This window comes from Camelus dromedarius, chromosome 12 (genome assembly GCF_036321535.1).
Source record: "Camelus dromedarius isolate mCamDro1 chromosome 12, mCamDro1.pat, whole genome shotgun sequence".
NCBI classification, from domain to species: domain Eukaryota; kingdom Metazoa; phylum Chordata; class Mammalia; order Artiodactyla; family Camelidae; genus Camelus; species Camelus dromedarius.
The window spans coordinates 52,257,650-52,276,774 of NC_087447.1; the positions used below are offsets into that span (position 1 = coordinate 52,257,650).

Here is a 19,125-nt window from a genome sequence, read left to right on the forward strand (position 1 = left end):
TACCAGCCTTACCAAGATACAAGAAGGCTGTTTTAGACATGACTCTTAAGTTTAAGTGCATATGGGATGAGACAGTAATTCTTGTTAGAAGGAATGACTCATCCCTCTGTACCGCCCTCCACCAGTTCCCACCTGGCTTTTCTTTCTTTTTTAAAGCACTCAGCAGGTAATCACTGTGCTTCCTCAGGGCTGCCGGCTCTGCTGCCTCAAACTAAGCCTATCTCACGTTAGGGAGAATAAGCAGAATCCCCACAGCAGCATCACGGCGTGGTATCTGCAGGGCACCGTCTTCAGCGTGGAAAACCACCTCTGCCTCCTGCCCATGACCCACGACTCCAGCATCCGGTCTTAGTCAATGTCACCTCATCTGGGGCCCCTTTCTTGGTCCTTATTCTGTCCAAGCTAGGACCCTTTCATACTGATAGATGTTCCCTGCATCTCACCTTGCTTTAGCATTCTTTACTTTTTTTTTTAATTGAAGTATAGTCAGTTTACAATGTGTCAATTTATGGTATACAGCATAACGTCCCAGTCATCCATATACATATATATATTCATTTTCATATTCTTTTCCATTATAGATTACTGTAAGGTATTGAATATAGTTCCCTGTGCTGTGCCTAAGAAACTTGTTTATCTATTTTGTATATAGTAGGTAATATTTGCAAATCTCAAACTCCCAATTTATTCCTCCCTACCTCTTTTCCCCATAAGTTTGTTTATTGTGTCTGTGAGTCTGTTTCTGTTTTGAAAATAAGTTCATTAGTGTCTTCTTTTTTATTTTTTTAGATTCCACATATGAGTGGTATCATACGGTATTTTTCTTTCTCTTTCTGGCTTACTTCACCTAGAATGATGATCTCCAGGTCCATTCATGTTGCTGCAAATGGCATTATTTTATTCTTTTTTATGGCTGAGTCATATTCCATTGCATAAATATATCACAACTTCTTTATCCAGTCATCTGTTGATGGGCGTTTAGGTTGCTTCCATGTCTTAGCTATTGTATATAGTGCTGCTATGAATACTGGGGTGCATGTATCTTTCTAAATTAGAGTTCCCTCTGGATACATGCCCAGGAGTGGGACTGCTAGGTCATATGGTTAAGTCCTTTTTCAGTTTTTAAAGGAATGTCCATATTGTCTTCCATAATGGTTGCACCAAACTACATTCCCACCAGCAGTGTAGGAGGGCTCCCTTTCTCCACAGCCTCTTCAGCATTTATCGTTTGTGGGCTTTTGAATGATGGCCATGCTGACTGGTGTGAGGTGATATCTCATTGTAGTTTTGATTTGCATTTCTCTGATAATTAGTGATACTGAGCATTTTTTCATGTGCCTATTGGCCATGTGTATACCTTCACTGGAGAATTGCTTGTTTAGGTCTCCTGCCCATTTTTGGATTGGTTTTTTTGTTTGTTTGTTTGTTATTAAGTTGTATGAGCTGTTTATATATTCTGGAAATTAAGCCCTTGTCAGTCGCATCATTTGCAAATATCTTTTCCCATTCCATAGGATGTCGTTTTGTTTTGCTTGTGGTCTCCTTTGCTGTGCAAAAGCTTGCAAGTTGAATTAGGTTCTACTTGTTTATTTTTGGTTTTATTTCTGTTCCCTGGGTAGTCTGCCCTAGGAGAACATTGCTAAGATTTATGTCTGAAAAGGTTTTTCCTATGTTTTCTTCTAGGAGGTTTACCATGTCTTGTCTTATATTTAACTCTTTAAGCCATTTTGAGTTTATTTTTGTGTATGGTGTGATGGAGTATTCTAACTTCATTGATTCACATGTGGCTGTCTGGTTTTCCCAACACCATTTGCTGAAGAGACTGTCTTTCTCCATTGTATATTCTTGCCTCCTTTGTCAAAGATTAATTGGCTGTAAGTCTGTGGGTTCATTTCTGGGCTCTCTATTCTGTTCCACTGATCCACATGTCTGTTTTGTGTCAATATCACGCTGTCTTGATTACTGTAGCTCTGTAGTATTGTTTGAATCTGGGAGGGTTATTCCTCCAGCTTCATTCTTTATCTTCAGTGTTGCTTTGACTCCATATAAAGTAAGATTACTTATGCTAGTTCTGTGAAAAATATCATGGGTAATTTGATAGCAATCACATTAAATCTGTAGATTGCTTTGGGTAATGTGGCCATTTTAACAATATTAATTCTTCCAATCCAAGTGCATACAATATCTTTCCATTTCTTTAAGTCATCTTTAATTTCCCTAATCAATGTTTTGTAGTTCTCCACGTTTAAGTCTTTCACCTCCTTGGTCAGATTTATTCCTAAGTATTTTATTGCTTTGGATGCAATTTTAACAGGATTGTTTTTTTTACTTTCCTTTTCTGATATTTCATGGTCAGTGTAAAGTAATGCAACTGATTTTTTATGTTAATCTTGTATCCTGCTACCTTGCTGAATTCTTTTATCAGCTCTAGTAGTTTTTGTGTAGAGCCTTTAGGGTTTTCTACATATACTATCATGCCATCCACATAGAGTGACAATTATCTCTTCTCTTCCAATTTGGATCCTTTATATTTCTTTTTCTTGCCTGACTGCTATGGCTAGGACTGCTATTATGTTGAATAGAAGTGGTGAGAGTGGGCATCCTTGTCTTGTTCCAGATTTTAGTGATAAGACTTTCAACTTTTCATTGTTGAGTATTATGCTGGCTGTGGGTTTGTCATAAATAGCTTTTATTATGTTGATAATTTCACCTTGCTCTAGCATGTTTTACTTTTTTTCCCCTTAATTGAAGTATAATTGATTTACAATGTTGTATTAGTTTCTGGTGTACAGCATAGTGGTTCAGTTATGCGTAAATACACACACACACACACTTTTGCATTACAGGCTACTACAAGATATTGAATATAGTTCCCTGTGCTATATGGTAGGATCTTGTTGTTGATCTGTTTTATATACAGTAGTGTGTATGTACTAATCCCAAACTCCCAATTTATCCCTCCCCTCCCCTTTCCCCTTTGGTAAGCGTAAGTTTGTTTTCCATGTCTGTGAGTCTGTTTCTGTTTTCTAAATAAGTTCATTTGTATGATTTTATAGATTCCACATATAAATGATATCATATGATATTTCTCTTTCTCTGCCTGACTTACTTAATATGATAATCTCAAGGTCCATCCATGTTGCTGCAAATGGCATTATTTCATTCATTTTTATGGCTAAGCAGTATTCTACTGTGTGTATATATCTATATACAGACATCACATCTTCTTTATCCATTCATCTGTCAATGGACATTTAGGTTGATTCCATATCTTGGCTATTATAAATAGTGCTGCTATGAACACTGGGGTGAATATATCTTTTCAAATTGGAGTTTTCTCCAGATACATGCCCAGGAGTGGGACTGCTGGATCATTTGGTAAGTTTATTTTTAGTTTTTTAAGGAATCTCTGAATTGTTTTCCATAGTGGCTATACCAAATTACATTTCCATCTACAGTGTGGGAGGGTTCCCTTTTCTCCACACCCTCTCCAACAGGAAACTGACTTTTTAAAAAGACCCCACACCCACTCCCCCTGCCCCCATCACGGGCATGGAGTTCACTGTGGCCACCTTTCCTCCTGATCTCCTCACCTGCACACCTGTGGACAAAACAACTGAAGATGCCAGGCCTCTGCCTGCAGACCTCTCTCCTGGGGCTTCTGAGGAGCAGCCCTTGGGAGCCCTTCTCGAGAGAGGCAAGAGGTGGCCTGGATTTCCACACTTGCCCTGAGAAGTGGGACCCGAGCTGCCCGCGGGGCTGGGGGTGGGACTCGCAAGCCCATAGGCGGGGTTCTCACCTCTGCCGCAGTCGGGGCCCAGGAAGCCCAGAAAGCAGTGGCAGGTCCCGGAGATGCAGTCGCCATTGCCATAGCAGTTGCTGGGGCAGTTATCCACAGATTCTGTGGGAGGAAAGAGAAGGAGAGCTGCAAATGGAAGCTTTTCTACCCAGAGGGCCAGGGATCCAGCCTCATGTTAATCAGGACACACCCTCTTGGGAGCTTCTGGACCAGTCATGGAAAGGAATCAATAAAGTTAAAAATCATATGTTTACTCTGACTGAAGTACATCTCAACTGTCATTGAGAGACATGTTTCGGAAAATCTATGCCTAAATCAATTCTTTATAAATCATGTTTGTATCTGCAAACACATTAGAAATTATTCAGCTAAAACTCCTGGAGAAAACAGTTTAACCTGTCAGTGGTTATTTTTGGATGCTAGGTTCTGGGATGATTCTTGTGGTCTTGACACTCTTCTGTGTTTAACATTTTTCTCTTGTGGGCTGATATTTCATTAATGTATTTTTTTCATAAAGCTTCTGGGGATTTGTAAATCTGTCTCTTCCCACCTCTGATTTTCATCTGTCGGTCCAGGCCCCACCATCCTTCCCCGGGGCTAACACAACAGCCTCACGGCTGGCCTCACAGTCTCCGCTCTCCCTCCGCACCCTGATTCGTTCACCGCCCAGCTGCCTGAGCAATCTCTCTGAAACACAGCTGATCCTGTCATGCTCCTGCTTAAAACACTTCAATGGCCCCTCACTGGCTGAAACCGGAAAAAAATCCAAGCTCTTTCAAACGGCAGAGGGGTTTTCTTTCATATTCCCTTTGTACTGTCTGCATCCCCGGCATTGCTGTCAGGCCCACCTTCTGCAGGGATGTTATTTTCTTTAACTCTTCCTCATACTTCTGGTTTTGTCTGTGTGACATGTCCACGAGATACAGAATTCATTTCAGGAAGATATTAGGAAAATATTAATCAATGTTTTATAGCTCCAGTTAATAAACCTGTCATCTAGAAAACCTGTTTATCTGGAACAGCCCTTTTCTCAATAATGTTAGACGTGGAAGCAATGAAAGAAGCCACTATACCCTGAACGCCTTCTTTGCACCAGGTGTTCGCACAAAGGTGATCTCATTCCACTGTCACTGAATCTTCAAGCATGTATTGATGTTTCTAGTTTACAAACAATAACAACAAAACGAGGCTGGTAGACAGATGAAGTGAGTTGCTGAAAGCCACAGAGATACTAAGTCATGGAGGCAGGATTTGAACCCAGGATTTTGGACTCCAAGCTTGGTCTTCTTCAATGATACTACGCTATCTGCGCCTTGAAGGAATTTATTTCTCAGCTGAAGCCAGGAAATGAAAGAGGCAGGTCTGTGGGACAGTGAGGCCAGTCCTGAAGACAGAAAAGGACCTGTTGGAAGGCAGTGAATTCTAGAACTTTCAGAACTTGAAGGGATCCTGGAGACCACCTAGTCTAATGCTCTCATATACTAGAGAAGGAAACTGAGACCCAGAAGGAGGGCAGTGTCTCGCCCAAGGTTTCAAAGCGAGTCAGCAGAGTCAGAGTGAAAGCAGAGGAAAGGTTAGTACAGTGGGGCAGAGTTAAGGATCCAACCTGTTGTCTTAGTTCTAATTATATGTCATGAAGCCAAGACCTCTGTTAAATGAGATGTTACCATATAAGACATGAGCCTTGACCACAGGAAAGTTGTCGCCTACTAGGAGATCATGATAACAGCTGTCACCCTGGCAGCAGCACAGAGCTGGAAGATGTTCTGGCTGGAGGTAAGGAGACCTGGTTCTGGAGCCATTCTTCTAAAACCATGCTGGGTGACCTAAAGCAACTTCCCTCCCTCTCTGGGCCTCACCTACCTCCTATGTGAAAAGAGCAGAGATGATCCCCAGGACTGCTTCCTGTTCTAAAATTCCATGAGTCTATAATTAATTAAGAGAGCATCTGTGCAGAAAAGGCATCCTGACAAGGCCATCAAGTCTTAAATCCAGAGAATCACTTAGCACCAATGCAATGCATCTGATACGGGGCAAAACCAGCAGAAGGAAGGCTTCTTGGAGGAAGTGAGCTGGAAGAATGGCTGGAGTATGGGAAAATGGGGGAAAGAGAGTGGGGGAGGTTGAGGAGCTCACAACACGGTGCATTTCCCAGAAAGGTCTTTTCCCAGTTGTCCGCCATTATCAACTTGGAAATGACTTAAAACATTTGGGTAAGGGCTCAAACATGTGCTTCCTTTTGTGAGTGGGTGGGAAACTGCCCTCGCTCAATGTCTCTCTGCTAAGACGAGCAGTGTACTCCACTAACAGAGTTAAGAACCAAGGGTACGACCCAGCCAGTGTTGTCATTTCAGGCAGTCTGAAGCGCCTGCATCCCGGCAGAGTGAGGCTCACAGACCAGGGCCCTGAGCATCTCGACTCCCCATTGGCTTTGCCTGGAAGAATCCATATGCCTTTAAGTTCCTAAAGCCTCTAGGTGAGGAGGGCTTACAAAACACTGTTTTTAGAGAGACTGACTTAGGAAGTTTCCTTTTGAATATTCCTTTAAAAATAAGAATTCTGAGTCAAGTTTAAGGCAAGATTATTTTCACATTAAACCACTGGCTAATGGTACAATTGGAGGGTGGGTTCCAGCTTCAGTCTTGCAGAAGGAGTGCATGGCAGAGAGGCAGAAGGCCTGGCTTCCAGGTCTTGTTCTGCTACTGAGGGGCTGTGGGACCTCGGCCGTGTTGCTTGATCTCTCTGCACCTGCTTCTTCTTCCTCGCACTCTCTCCTCCCATCCTTCTCTGCTGGCCAACTTCTATTCCTTCTTCTAAATCCAGTTCAAACATCACCTCTGCTTAGAAGACTTCTCAGTTCCTTAAACAGGCTGTTACTCCTGGGACTTTTCCCATCACCCCTACTAAGGCACCAGATAGTCTACACCGTTGACTGTGAAGTCCTTGAGGACAGAAACTGAGTTTATTCACTTATGTACTTGCTCTGGTATCCAGCCCTTAGAAGGGTCTCGATAAATGTTTGTTGCCATCCCTCAAAGAATTCACCTAGATGATCTCCAAGATCCCTCTCAGATCTAAAATTCTATGGTTCAGGCTTTCTCAAACCCAGTGGTATAAAATACGTCTCCTAATACAATTACCATCATCACCAGCTGTGTTTTTAACAGGATCAGTTGCAGGTAACTGTCACACACTTTCTAGATTTGGAGTTAGGAAGTCTGTAAGATACAAACCTTTTCATCCAAAATGCCTTCAGAGTGAAAAAGTGAGGAAAGTATATTTTCTGTGACTGAGCATCATGCTGGTTGCTAAATCTAACAGAACAGAAGCCTGTTTGCTACAAAACTTGCCCCAGGCTGTTGGTGTCAGAGAAGGCAGAAGTTTTAGGAGACATGGAATAATTATACGAGAGTAACATGGAAGTATAAGGGAGATATTTGGAGAATATTTCCTTTTGATGAAATGTTTATGTACATAGTTTTTTTCCTCTTGGAAGTATTTCAACTACTTGGGGTCCACTTGGGATCCAAAAAATAATGAGTCTCCATTGATCAGATATCTCTATGCTAAACGCTAGTGCAGAAGTGATACTCATTGGCTTGGGGGAAGTGTGAACTTTATTGCATAAACATGTTGTTATGTTTCCAATTAGTGTTTGGTGAATTTCTTCCCCCATAGTTCCTTCCTGCTTTACAATCATGCTCAAACTGCAGCCACCTTCATGTAACAGAAGGTGTACCTTAGATCTGCTCAGATCTGAATTAAAAATTCAGCTGCCTGTGAATAACTGATTTTCATAATTAGGTACATGGTATGTCGGAAAACAAGAGCATTTGCCCCAGACTTTTGTTTTTCTACCACAACAGTGGGTCCTGCTAGGAAACCTGATTTTCAGGAACTGGTTTTTCCTTCCATCTATATTGGGATGCAGAGTTTAAATGTTTCTTTAGCTCCTTCTCTGGACATGTGTTCTGAGAGGGTGTGTTTTCTGGATGTTGAACAAAATACTGCTCGAAACACAAAGGGGCATCTGCAGAAGGAAGAAAAGACAACAGTGCTCCATCCCGGAGAAGACACGGGAGACAGGAAACCATAGAATCCTCAGTGAACCCACGGTACTGCCTCATTTTGCCTGCTCACCACCCTTTTCCAGAGACAAATCATCAGTACCGCTGTGTCAAGGTGAAAGATGATCACCTTTGATAGGTATGTCCACCTGAGTCTAAGGTCTTCATTTATCACCTCCTACTTTTCTTTTTAGAAATTCCAAAGCCTCATTTTGTAGGAAACAACAAGAGACCACAGAGGAAAATCCTGCCTGGGGGAGGACCACTGGGCAGCCTAATTACCTACTGGACTCCGTTTTCCAGGGGCAGTTATACGAGAAGAGGAAGCGAGGCTTTTCTCCTCCATCACTGACCATGGTGTGATCACACCTGTCTCCTGCCCTGGTCTGATCAGGTAAACTTTTGCAGTGATTGGAGCCTGATGCTGGATTCCAGCACCAAAGCCAGAGGAACCAGCTGTGGGTGAGGTGGGAGCCTACTAGCCAACCTCAGTCTCTCTTTTCTGCTCACCCATCACTTATCCCTCCCTCCCAGCACCTTCTCTCTGGCTAGTTTGCCTGTGATGTATCCCAGCTAACAGAGGCCTGTGCTTCCTGCCTATGGCTCCTTCCTCCAATTCTCTTGTCTCTCTTGAAGTTGCAAAGCTGGACATCGGCAACGCTCTGGAAGCGCTTGGTTGAAGAGCCAAGGTCTACCTAATGCCCAACAGAGAGAGATGCCCTCTCTGATGCCTCCTTTTGACTTCTCTTTAGAAGGATCGAAGCTAATGCTTCAGGCAAGAAGGAAGGAACCTGGACTCCAGAGCAGCCAGTTGGATGACTGGACACACCACCTTGACTACAGTTAGTGAAACTTATACTCCAGGTAACATCCATTACAACCTCTTTGATCCTGAAGCGGGGTTGGGTTTACTATTGACAACCAAAAGAAGAGAGGTTAACAAACATCACAGCACGGCTGATTTTACTTGTACAGCTACTCAAAGCTGAGAGAAGATTAACAGAGACTGCCTTACTCCTTCAAATGGATCTGTGAAACATATATCGCAAATTCTAATTTATTCCTTATAATTATGAGAAATAGGTGTCTTTGCCACAATTTCACAGTCTCAGATGGAGACGGAGAGCTGAAGTCACTTTCTTAAGATCACATAGCTACAAGGGCGAATCTGATAGGTGAACCACGTTCTATCTGAAGCCAAAGTTTGAGATATATGGCCTGGACCAAAGTATGGGCTCTGGTCTGATGCTAGCTATGAGCCCTTTGGACAATTCATCTCTAAATAACCGTTTCCTCATCTCTGAAATGGAGTTAACAATAGCATGCACTTCGAAGAGCAAATAGTGTAACACTGCACATGTAAAGAGGTTTGCCCAGGACTTGGCAGAGTTGGTATTTTGGTTTTAAGTAAAGGTCACAAATGCCTTCCATTTGTGAACCCAAACAAAACGCCAGCTTGGTCTAATGAACCCAATCAAGGCCATGTGGGTTACGGGGGGTAAACATACACACAGACACACGTAAAACACATAGAAACTCCCCACGGTAAAAACAGGAAAGCAAACAAGCACTGTGCTGAACGTGAAGAAGGCAGGGTGTTTGGGGAAAGTTCCTCCTGGGGAACAGCACTGTCAAAGCAAATTAAACCTGTTGTCTCCCAGAAGCCCAAACACAGGCCAACTCATGCCAAAACATGATAGAACTCTTCTCCCCTTGCACTCCAGATTGGCACTGGGCAGGTGCCAGGTGCTGGAAAGCTGTTCCGTGGCCTGTGAGGTGTCAGTCCCTGTAGGTGCCCCTGCTTTCTATGCAGATGATGGAATTCAAAGGCCTTCAGTCTGCAATAGTCCAGGTCAATGCAATGACAAAAACTTGACAAAGCCCCTGACAGCCTGGGCTTGAAGCCAATTCTGCACTGGCACTTGAACTGGGAGATCTGTTTTCAATTATACCCAGAAGTTTACCAACCACTATTAAGAACAGCTCCAGGGAGGGGTCTAGGAAAAAGACTGTTCCCTTGATTATGTTCAGTCTTGGTTCTTTGTTAATTCAGTCTTTGGGGCAAACCACATTTCACCCATGAGACTGTGAGCTCCTTGAAGACAAGATGTCTGATTCTCCAAAGAGTCTGGTGAGCGTTACACACAAAGCAAGTTCTCAGTGACGTTTGTTGTATTGAGAAACTAAGGAGGAAACAGAGGAGAGAGGTCAGGGCAGTGGGTGTGACAACAGTCAGACTCAAGAAAACAGTTGGTGGCCAACAAAGCTATGTTTCCCTGCCCTGTATTTTCAGATGTGCAAGGCCTCGAAGGATGAGGGAGTGATAGGAAGTTCAGCTTTGCAATGCACTCTCAAACAGTACTCGGAACTCAGTTGTTCACATCTGGGAGCCACATTTAAGAGACTGATAAGGAACTGGAGCATGTTTATCGAAGAGCAACCAGAGGGATAAGAGAACCTGAAACCACATTTTAAATAAAGAATTCTTGAGTTAATTGGGAATTTAGCTTACTAAGGGAGTATGACCCCAGTTTAAAAATATCTAAAGGTCTATTACATGAAATAAGCATTAGACTTTCGCTTGGTGGCCCTAATAGGTTGATTTAGGTCCAGCGAGTAAGGACTGTGGTTCAAAGGAAGAAAGAATTCTGTAAGAGTCAGAGATGAACACCACGTACTATGTTGGGTTACATTCTGTTGCTGTGTATGTATCTACTCAAATACTAAACTTCTTGAGGTGAGGAAATGTGTTATTCATCTCTGAATCTCCAGTAAATAGTATTCTTGACTCAAAGCAGCTGTTAAATGAAAGTTTGTTCGTTAAATGACCAAATGAATAGACGAGCAGATCTATAAGGTCACACATTTCCAGTTACTGATGTGCTGAAGGAGAGGGCAAATTATTGACTGGCAGGGGTCTTGCAGGCGCATTAAAGATAGATGGCATGGAATCTTCCAAATCTGAAACCTCAGGATTCTCTGAGTCGTGGTGTAAGGGGACACGCCTGGGCTGTTATCAAGAAACTTGGGTTATGGTCCTACTCCTGCCACTAGTTTGTTAGGTACCTTGGCCACATCCCTTTTTCTCTTAGAACTTTATTTTCACCTACAGAATTCATTAAATTTATTCAGCAAATACTTCATTAGAATCTACTCTGGCTCAGGAAGTGTTCTGATGCAGTGGATGGCTCAGATGATCTTTCAGGTCTAACATCCTGTGATGGGATGAGTCAAATAAAATCATCACTATTTAGAAAACTATACTAACAGATAAGAAACTAAATCATCATCAACCCATTTATGGCCTGACGGAGGGAAAGGAAGTTTGCTCTTTTAAGGGTAGCCTCCGACTTTTCAAACCTCCTTGCTGTGTCCTCAGATAACAAGCCTCAAATTATAATCTACCCCATGAGAGGGACCTCCAGTGAGTCGCTGAGGCCAAGGGCACAGGGATAGGAATAGAGAACAGGTGTCTCACTGGCTGCCTCTAGCCAAGAGCTCCCACCTCTCCTCCCAGGGCTGTTGGCTGCAGCTTTCACAGATGCCAGAGTCCCTGCAGTTGGCTCTGGTCCTGCTGCCCTTCCCAGAGAACTCTGCACACAACCTGGGAGCATGTGCCAGTGAGGCCACTGAGACACACGGCAGGTGGTAATGAGACTGACTATGCTGTTCAGGAGCACGAGGGCCTTCCAAGGAGGGGTGCCTGCTCTCGTGTCTGGATACACTTTTTCCTCCTTTATCTTTTATCCATCTTTCATTCACAGCTCCTTCTGAGAAGTAACACTCTGCCTACAGTTCTTGCTTCAGCAGGAAGCACAGGTGGACCAGAAGATTGGCCACACCTGCTCGGACCAAGTCCCAAGGGCCTGGTACACAGAGGCTCTGGGCCAGTCAGGGTCCCACTCTCGGGTCTGAACTCAAATGTGCCCAGGAATGAGGCAGTCAGTGATGAGAGTGGAAGCCAAAAGCCATGATGGAAGCAGGGGGCTAGTGAGGGTTATCTGGCCAGGTAGGAGCCCACATCCAGAGGAAGCCATCCTGAGTGAGCAGAGGCAGCTGGTGAATAGAGCTGAAGCTGAGAGAGCACCAGGCCATGCCGCCCATGGGAAGAGAACCACTAGGGGCCTGGGAGCAGCCTGGGTGCCCAGAGGCTTCTCACTGCCTATTTTAGTCCCAAACCATGTGACTTTTTTGAACCGACTTCACCACCACACCTGCCTTTCCTTGAGGTTGCCTGGGTGCTTTTTTGCTTCTGGTGACTGAAAGAATCTTGACAAGTCCATTCACCTTGGACCTTATCCGCTCAACCTGACAGTCAGGTAGACCTTACCCGGCTTTGATGGTAACTGATGAATGCAGGACTTCATGTGTTTAAAGCATTTCTGCATACAGTTGCACATGGTTATATTTGATCCTTACAACAGCTTTGTATGTAGGAAGGGAAGGTGCTATTTATTACTCCCCGCATTGTAGATGGGAACACGAAGGCATAGAGAACTCGCTCAAGTTTATGCAGCTAACAAGTGACAGGGCTAGCATTAAAATCTAGATTTCTCCTCCCACCTCATCTAGGGATTCCTCCACTACACCACAACTGCCAATCCAATTAGAAAACATGCTGAGCCCACTCCTTTTGCCTCCGGTGTCTGTCAGTTACAGAGTGAGGACGACACAAAGGATGCTGCCAGGGCCAGGAAATTCCAAATGGCACCTATTTTGGCTTTGTTAATTGAAATTCTGTTCTTAAAACATATCTTCCAGCATTCAAACATCAAAATGTGACTCCCACCACTCACAAAGTATCATACATCACTATACGTGTGTGTGTGTGTGTGTGTGTGTGTGTGTGTGTGTGTGTGTGTGTGTGTGTGGAGGGGCTTGTTAAAGCATGGATTGCTGGGTCCTGCCCCCAAGAGTTTCTGATTTAATAGGTCTAGGGTAGGGTCCCAGGTGATGTTGATGCCCTGGGTCTGGGTACCACTTTGAGAACCACTAGTCTGGAAGAAAGGCTGAGACTTTACACACAGGTTTATAAAAACAAGCCAGAGAGGACAGAAACAGCTGAACTATGCAAGAACGCAAAAGAACTTGTGGACCACTTCCAAAGAAGAGGGCTGGGTCTTCCAGGAGGTAGTGTGTGAATAGCTCTTAAAGAATAGGCAGCCTTTTGAAATGCAAAGCAATCCTGGGCAAGATGGGGGTTAAATAAGAGCCAGGTCCAGAATAATCATCTTTGCTGCTCCCACGCAGTGACCTGCTGATCATCACGCCAACTTCATGTCAAGTCTGTCTTTGGAACAAATTATTTAAGAAATCCGTTTTTTAAAAGCTCAACTCATCTACTGGCTAGAGAGTTCTCCCTAATCAGCATCACTTGATGTTGAATTATTCTGTGCCGACAGACAAGAGAGAAACAGAAACAGGCTCTGAGGAGGTGGGGGTTGAGGGAACTCTTAATTATTCTCTAATCATTTATCGAGGCTTGTCACCAAGCTCGATACTGCTTACAAACCATATAGAAAACCAAGCTTCCCCACCCCTCTTTCATGTCAGGACAGTCAGATCTGAAAATGTACAGAACCATATAAAGATGACTTAGATGCCTGCAGGTTAAAAATGCCCATGCTAGCCTGGACTTTCCTTGGAAAATGGCAAAGTCCGATGGGTATCACCTCTGGCCTGAACCACTGTGTCAGCCTTCCAAGTGGACTTCTACCTCCAACCTGTCCCTGTCAGTCTGTCCTATACCTGGAGACCAGATCTGTCATCTTGAAATTGAGTCTCTTCAGGCCACTGTTCCTTAGCATCTATAGTAGATATCACAAACCAGAGGCTGATGGACACTTTTGTTTGCACATTGTTTTAAAAAATTTGAATTAAGTGCCAGAAGTTTTCAAAAAGGAGAGTTCACAGAAAAATCTGAATGGTGGCTTTTCTTGAAAAACTGGAAGACCCAGCAGGGCAGCAATCTCCTCTCATTTAAGAAAGGCCCAGACCCCATGGTGTCTATCGCCCCCCTCTGCAGCTTCCTGCACTGCTGCCACCTGCCTGGGTCCCCAAGACATCTGAACACAGGACCCTGGCCCAGAGTGGCATTTCCAAATGTCGTTTATTTAGGTTCTGCCTTTATGGTGTTGCCATAACCATTCACCATCTGTCCTCTTATTCACTCAGTATTTTTGGACTCATTTATTTTCTTAAAGAAACTTATTTTAAAAAGAAATTTGAAATTTGAAACCTAATTATATTTTTCTAGTTTACTAAAATACATGCATAATTTTTGAAATAGAGTCTCTGTATATATAGTGTAAAATAATCTCAAGAACTACACTTTAGGAAACACTGGAGAGAAGGTCTCGATTTTGGAACCAGAGGTTTAAGCCTCCAACTCTCCTTTCCAAGCTAACTGCTTTGCCATGAGAGTCTGCCTTGTGTCCTCTTTGCGCTGCAGCCAAGTTGCTCCCCACCCCATCCTGAACCACTCACCCTTTTCAGCCTCCCTGATTGTGCCAACGCTGGTGACTTTGTCTGCAAAGCCTTCCCCTCACCCTTTTACACTTGTCCAAGTCCTATCTAATCTTCAAGGCCCAACTGAAATACCACCTCTTCCATGAAGCCTCCCCAAATTCCTCCTAGCAAGACTGATCTCTTTCTCTCTCATCTGAATCTAACTGGCAATTTACTTCTGTCCTTTGCTTATCATAACTTACTGCTGTCTACCTGCAGTCTAGTTACTTATGAGCATGGCTCTTTTTCTCTAGTGTACGGCAAATGCCTTGAGAGGAAGGGACTCATTTCCCACCCCTTCCTGTCCATGTCTCCCCAGTGAGTGGCATGCTGCCTTGTCCAGAGTAGTTCACTCAACACTTGCTAAATATCAAATCACAAAGGCCATCTGTGGCTGATTTCATGTTCTCTGGTATGTTCAGCTTCAAATCCTAAGGCTGGGCTCCTTCTGTGGGGCCTGGACCGTTTATTTCCTTGCTGATTTCTTTTTTTTTTTTTAACATTTATTTTCAAACTTCATTTTTATAAACTTTTTCCAGACCTGTGGCTACACTTTCATTTCTCTTCCACTGGGCCTGCTTCATTCAGCCAGACATGATATTGGGCTTTCTACCCCGAAAATAGCACTAGCCACGTGCTTGGGGAACACGCAGTAATAAAACTTTGCAGGGCCCCATTCTTCTCTCCAGCAAGAGCTGTCAAGATGGCATCTGTGAATTATGTACTTGAATTACTGCCACCAGGACAGAACACAATAAATGATTAACAAGATGGACGCATTCTCAGACTCCGGTGGATTTTTCTTTACAATAATCATAATGCATGCTGGTCAGTCGTGCAATGATTTGGACGGTATTTCTTTCTCATTTATCTAGTGGGTAACACTCAGCGTAATAACTTGGGTCTGTATCTTTGGGCCAGACGTCAAGTTGGACTTCTGCTTGACATCAAATCCTATTAGAGATCATGGTAATGTAACTATATGTTCAAGCTAAATATTTTATAGCTGCTCTAGCCACCTAGACATTATCACTCCCTCAGCCTCTGGGCAGAATCCACCCACTGGCAAAAGTGAAAGCTACATATCTTGTGAGGAACTGAGGAGTAGTTGCTGCTGTGTAAAGTTTATGGAACCTTCTGGCCACCTCTGACTCTCTGGCAGCAGCAGGACTTTAAGCTACAGTTATAGTAGGTTGTAACACAAATGTTAGCCCCTGTCTGCGCCTGACCTGGAGGCAAAGTCTCCCCAGTCCCCTAACCAATGAAAAGCTGGCCAGGCCAAACACCAGGCCGTCTGCTCTCTACGCGGTAAGAGGTCTGGAGTGGTCTGTAGCTCCTGCTCTCAGCAGTGGGCCGGCCAGAGCACCAGGCCACCAACCCCGTGGCTGGTCAGCTTTCCTCCCAGGTTCCGGGTTCCTTCCACTTGTCCACTGGGCTGGAGTGTGAGCATCAGCCCAGAAGTAGTCAGATGGGCCCTGCCCCACAGGCTTAGTCTCCAACCCGGCAGTTCCTCGGGGCTGGCTCCCACATCCTGCATAATGTGACTTCCCTTGTCTGGAGCTCCCTGACCCGTGACTAAGCACGGCCTGTACAATCAGACAAACCTGGGTTTGACATCCAATTCTGACTCTCACCAGCTGTGTAACCCTGGGCAGACCACGTAGGGTCTCTGAAACCCGGCTTCCCTAATCACCTCTCTTACAGTGGGGTTGGGGGATAAATGAGATAATGCATGTAATGCAATTAGCAGTGCTTGCAGTAAATGTCTCACCAGTGGCACGTAAAGCGAAACCAAATCAAAACAAGCCAAACAAAGCAAGCCCATTTTGATACGGCCAAGTCAGGGGCCACGTGGTGTAACAGAAAGAGCACAGAATTTAGAGTGAGACCCCCGGCCTCATCCTACTCTGCCATCTCCTGTGTGACCTTAAGCAAGTCACTTCACCTGCTGTGCCCCAGTTTCCTTTTCTGAAAAATGGGCATAATTTTACAGTGCCTGACACACAGCAGGGGTTACAGTATTAGCAGCTGAACGACTATGGATGGGGGCCACAGACCCTTCTAGGGAGGTTAGTATTTCCTAGCTGCTCTCTAGCTGACCTCAGCTCACTTCTCCTTCTTCGGGGCTCTTGGCACGTTGTGCTGGCAGGTATGTGCACTTGTGACAACAGGACAAGAGGGAACCAGGCTCTCGGCTTGGGAAAGCAGTAACCAGTGCTGCAGCACTGTCTCCGCACAGGACTGGCTCATGTTACTTGGGACAACTGAGTCCACATCAGATTGTTCCCTCCACCTGCATGACACACTGCAACATACGGGCTACCCCCCACGGGGAAACTGGGGCGCTGAATTCTCTCTTCCTTTGAGTTCATACCTCCAAAGTATTGATGAGCGACCAGAGACATCACGCCCACTGTGTAAGATGAGTTGTAGGGATCCATCCTCTCCTAGAAATTCCCAGGACATTTCCCGTGAACCCGCTTCATGCTGGTCCACCCCCCGCTTCTCCCCTCTGTTACCTCTCACCCTGAGCACCCCGGCCGCGCCCACCACAGCAGAGGCCTGTTCTGCTGACTAGGCTTGATTCATCACTACAGGCACGGTGTGGGCCCTGCTGCCAAAGGCAGAGCATGTGGACGTGGACACACACATACACGTGCGCAAACCTGCATGAGAAGCGGCAGGAGTGCCACCGGCTCACTGTTAACCTGAAGGTAATGAGGGCCAACGCTGGGCTTGCTGGGTCTGGAGGCTTCTGAAGGATGAAGCAGCAAAAACTGGTCATCACCCTCCCAGGAAAGAGACTCTCCCAGCTGAGCCTTCCGCCTCCTCCTGGGGTCAGGGTAAAAGACCCCTTCATCCTAAGCCCCGAACTTGTAGAGACCGTATCTCTAGCTGCATCTGCCGAGCCTCTGTCACTTGGCCCTGCGCTCTGGGCGGCGGGCAGCGTTCCCGAGGACGCAGGTGCACGTCCTCTCCAGAGCTGTCTGGTCTTGGGGGCGGCCGCCCTGGTCATCTGACGGTTCGGAAGGTTGAGGGAGAGCAGCTTTAATTTGTGATGGTGGAGTGTAACCCCTCTTCCCTCCCAGACCCTGGGGACAGCCTTCACACTCAGCTGCTGGGACAGCACATGAAAAGGCATGGGACAGAGAATACTCTCAACAACATCCTCTGAAAGTCAAAGACGGGCTGGAGTATTTAGCCTCTCTCTCTTCCCATCTCAGCTTCCTCTATCTCTGGTGCAGATACAGACAGGTTTCCAACAAGAAGGAAATAAATTCAGGTTCTCAACAAGGTAACAATACTAACAACAGCCCTTTACTGAGTTATAATGAAGTTAGTAAGAACCACCACCCTTTGCTGAGTCCTACTATGTGCTAGGCGCTGTGATAAGCACGCTGATCTCATATAGTCTCTCATTTGACACTCACCCCAGCATTACGAGACCGGTATCATTAGCCCTGACGTTCAGATGAGGAAATGGAGGCTTAGGGAAGTGACGAGACGGCTCACCCAAGACCACAGAACTCAAAACTGTTAGGTCTCCCAAACAGCTCGTTACTGAAACCCTCTATGTGCCAGGTGTGTGAGATTAACTGGTTTAACTGCTCCCTTCTCTGCACCCACTTCCCATGCCGCTTGAGCTATTGTACGGCGCAGGTGAAACGGCCTGCACTTAGCTGTCTCCACAACCCCCTTCTCTGGTGCAGTCAGAGCTGGGAGGGCTGAGGCGGGGCCTGGGCCGCTCACAGCCCCAGCACCCAGCTCACGGCCAGCTGAAAGGCGAAGCCTGGAAAATGGTCAGTGAGACAGACTGAGACACAGCCTCTGCCCTCTGCCCTCACAGTCTGATCCGGGCAACAGGAAGACGGGTTGCAGTGCGTAAGGGCCTGCAACAAACAAGCGGGTGAAGCCCAGAGGAGGAAGCGACACCTCAGGGACCCCCATGAAGGCACTGGAGCTCAGCTCGGGGGCTGAGCAGTTTGCGGGCGGAGAAGGGCCTTGGGATTACTTAGAAGAGCATGTTCAAAGGCAGGTGTTCTCAGAATCAGGAGGAGCAGCAGAGCTGGAAAGTAGGCTGAGCAGCAGAAGTGAGGCTGTGACGGGCAGTCAGCTGACAGATGCTGGTCACGTGGGACAAAAGAGATGCCCCACAGTCCGAGCTGGAGGCCCGAAGGAGCTTTACTCTGGGTAAATCTCAGGGCCCACAGTTGTCAATATTTTTCCTCTCTGAGCAACCTTTCGAGATGGACAATAGGAGGCTGCCTGGAACTACAGGTGTCCAGGGCTCTGACTCCTCTGGAAAATGTCTTCATTCACACCCTCAGCCAGTTGACATGCCTCTGCTTTGGGATTCAGCCTCAAAGTACAAATTAAAGAAAAGAATATGAGAGCCCACTGCCTGTCAGGAGAGTGAGTGCAGAGGTATTATCTCATTTGATCCTTCTAAGCTCAGGGGGGATAATTATCTTTCTCAAGGTCTCCCGGTTGGGTGGCTGCAGAACTTGGGTGGGGACCCTGCTTTTTTCACTCCCAGTCACATCACCTTCTCCTACACTCCAAGTAGCTTCTCATCCTGGAGTTTGGTTCCATGGCTCCTCTCTCCCTCCCTCCCTCTCCAAATCCCCCAGTGCCTTTGTGGTCCACCCTAGCCTGTAGTGACCCTGATTTTGGCCTTCTCAAAATTCCCTTGACAATTCACCTTGTCTGATGCAGTAACCCCCATCTGTTGTCTTCAGTGCTATCAGGGTT

General features: G+C 45.5%; 1 protein-coding gene across 2 annotated transcripts in view; it reads right to left on the bottom strand.

Annotated features, from left to right (window-relative positions):
- TENM4 (teneurin transmembrane protein 4) overlaps nucleotides 1-19,125 on the bottom strand; it is a 2,614,938-nt gene that overhangs the window by 142,068 nt on the left and 2,453,745 nt on the right. For both annotated transcript variants that reach the window (XM_064492755.1, XM_031460439.2), the window contains one exon: nucleotides 3,800-3,901. In XM_064492755.1, the coding sequence (XP_064348825.1) occupies nucleotides 3,800-3,901 (102 nt within the window). The remainder of the gene's footprint in view (nucleotides 1-3,799; nucleotides 3,902-19,125) is intronic.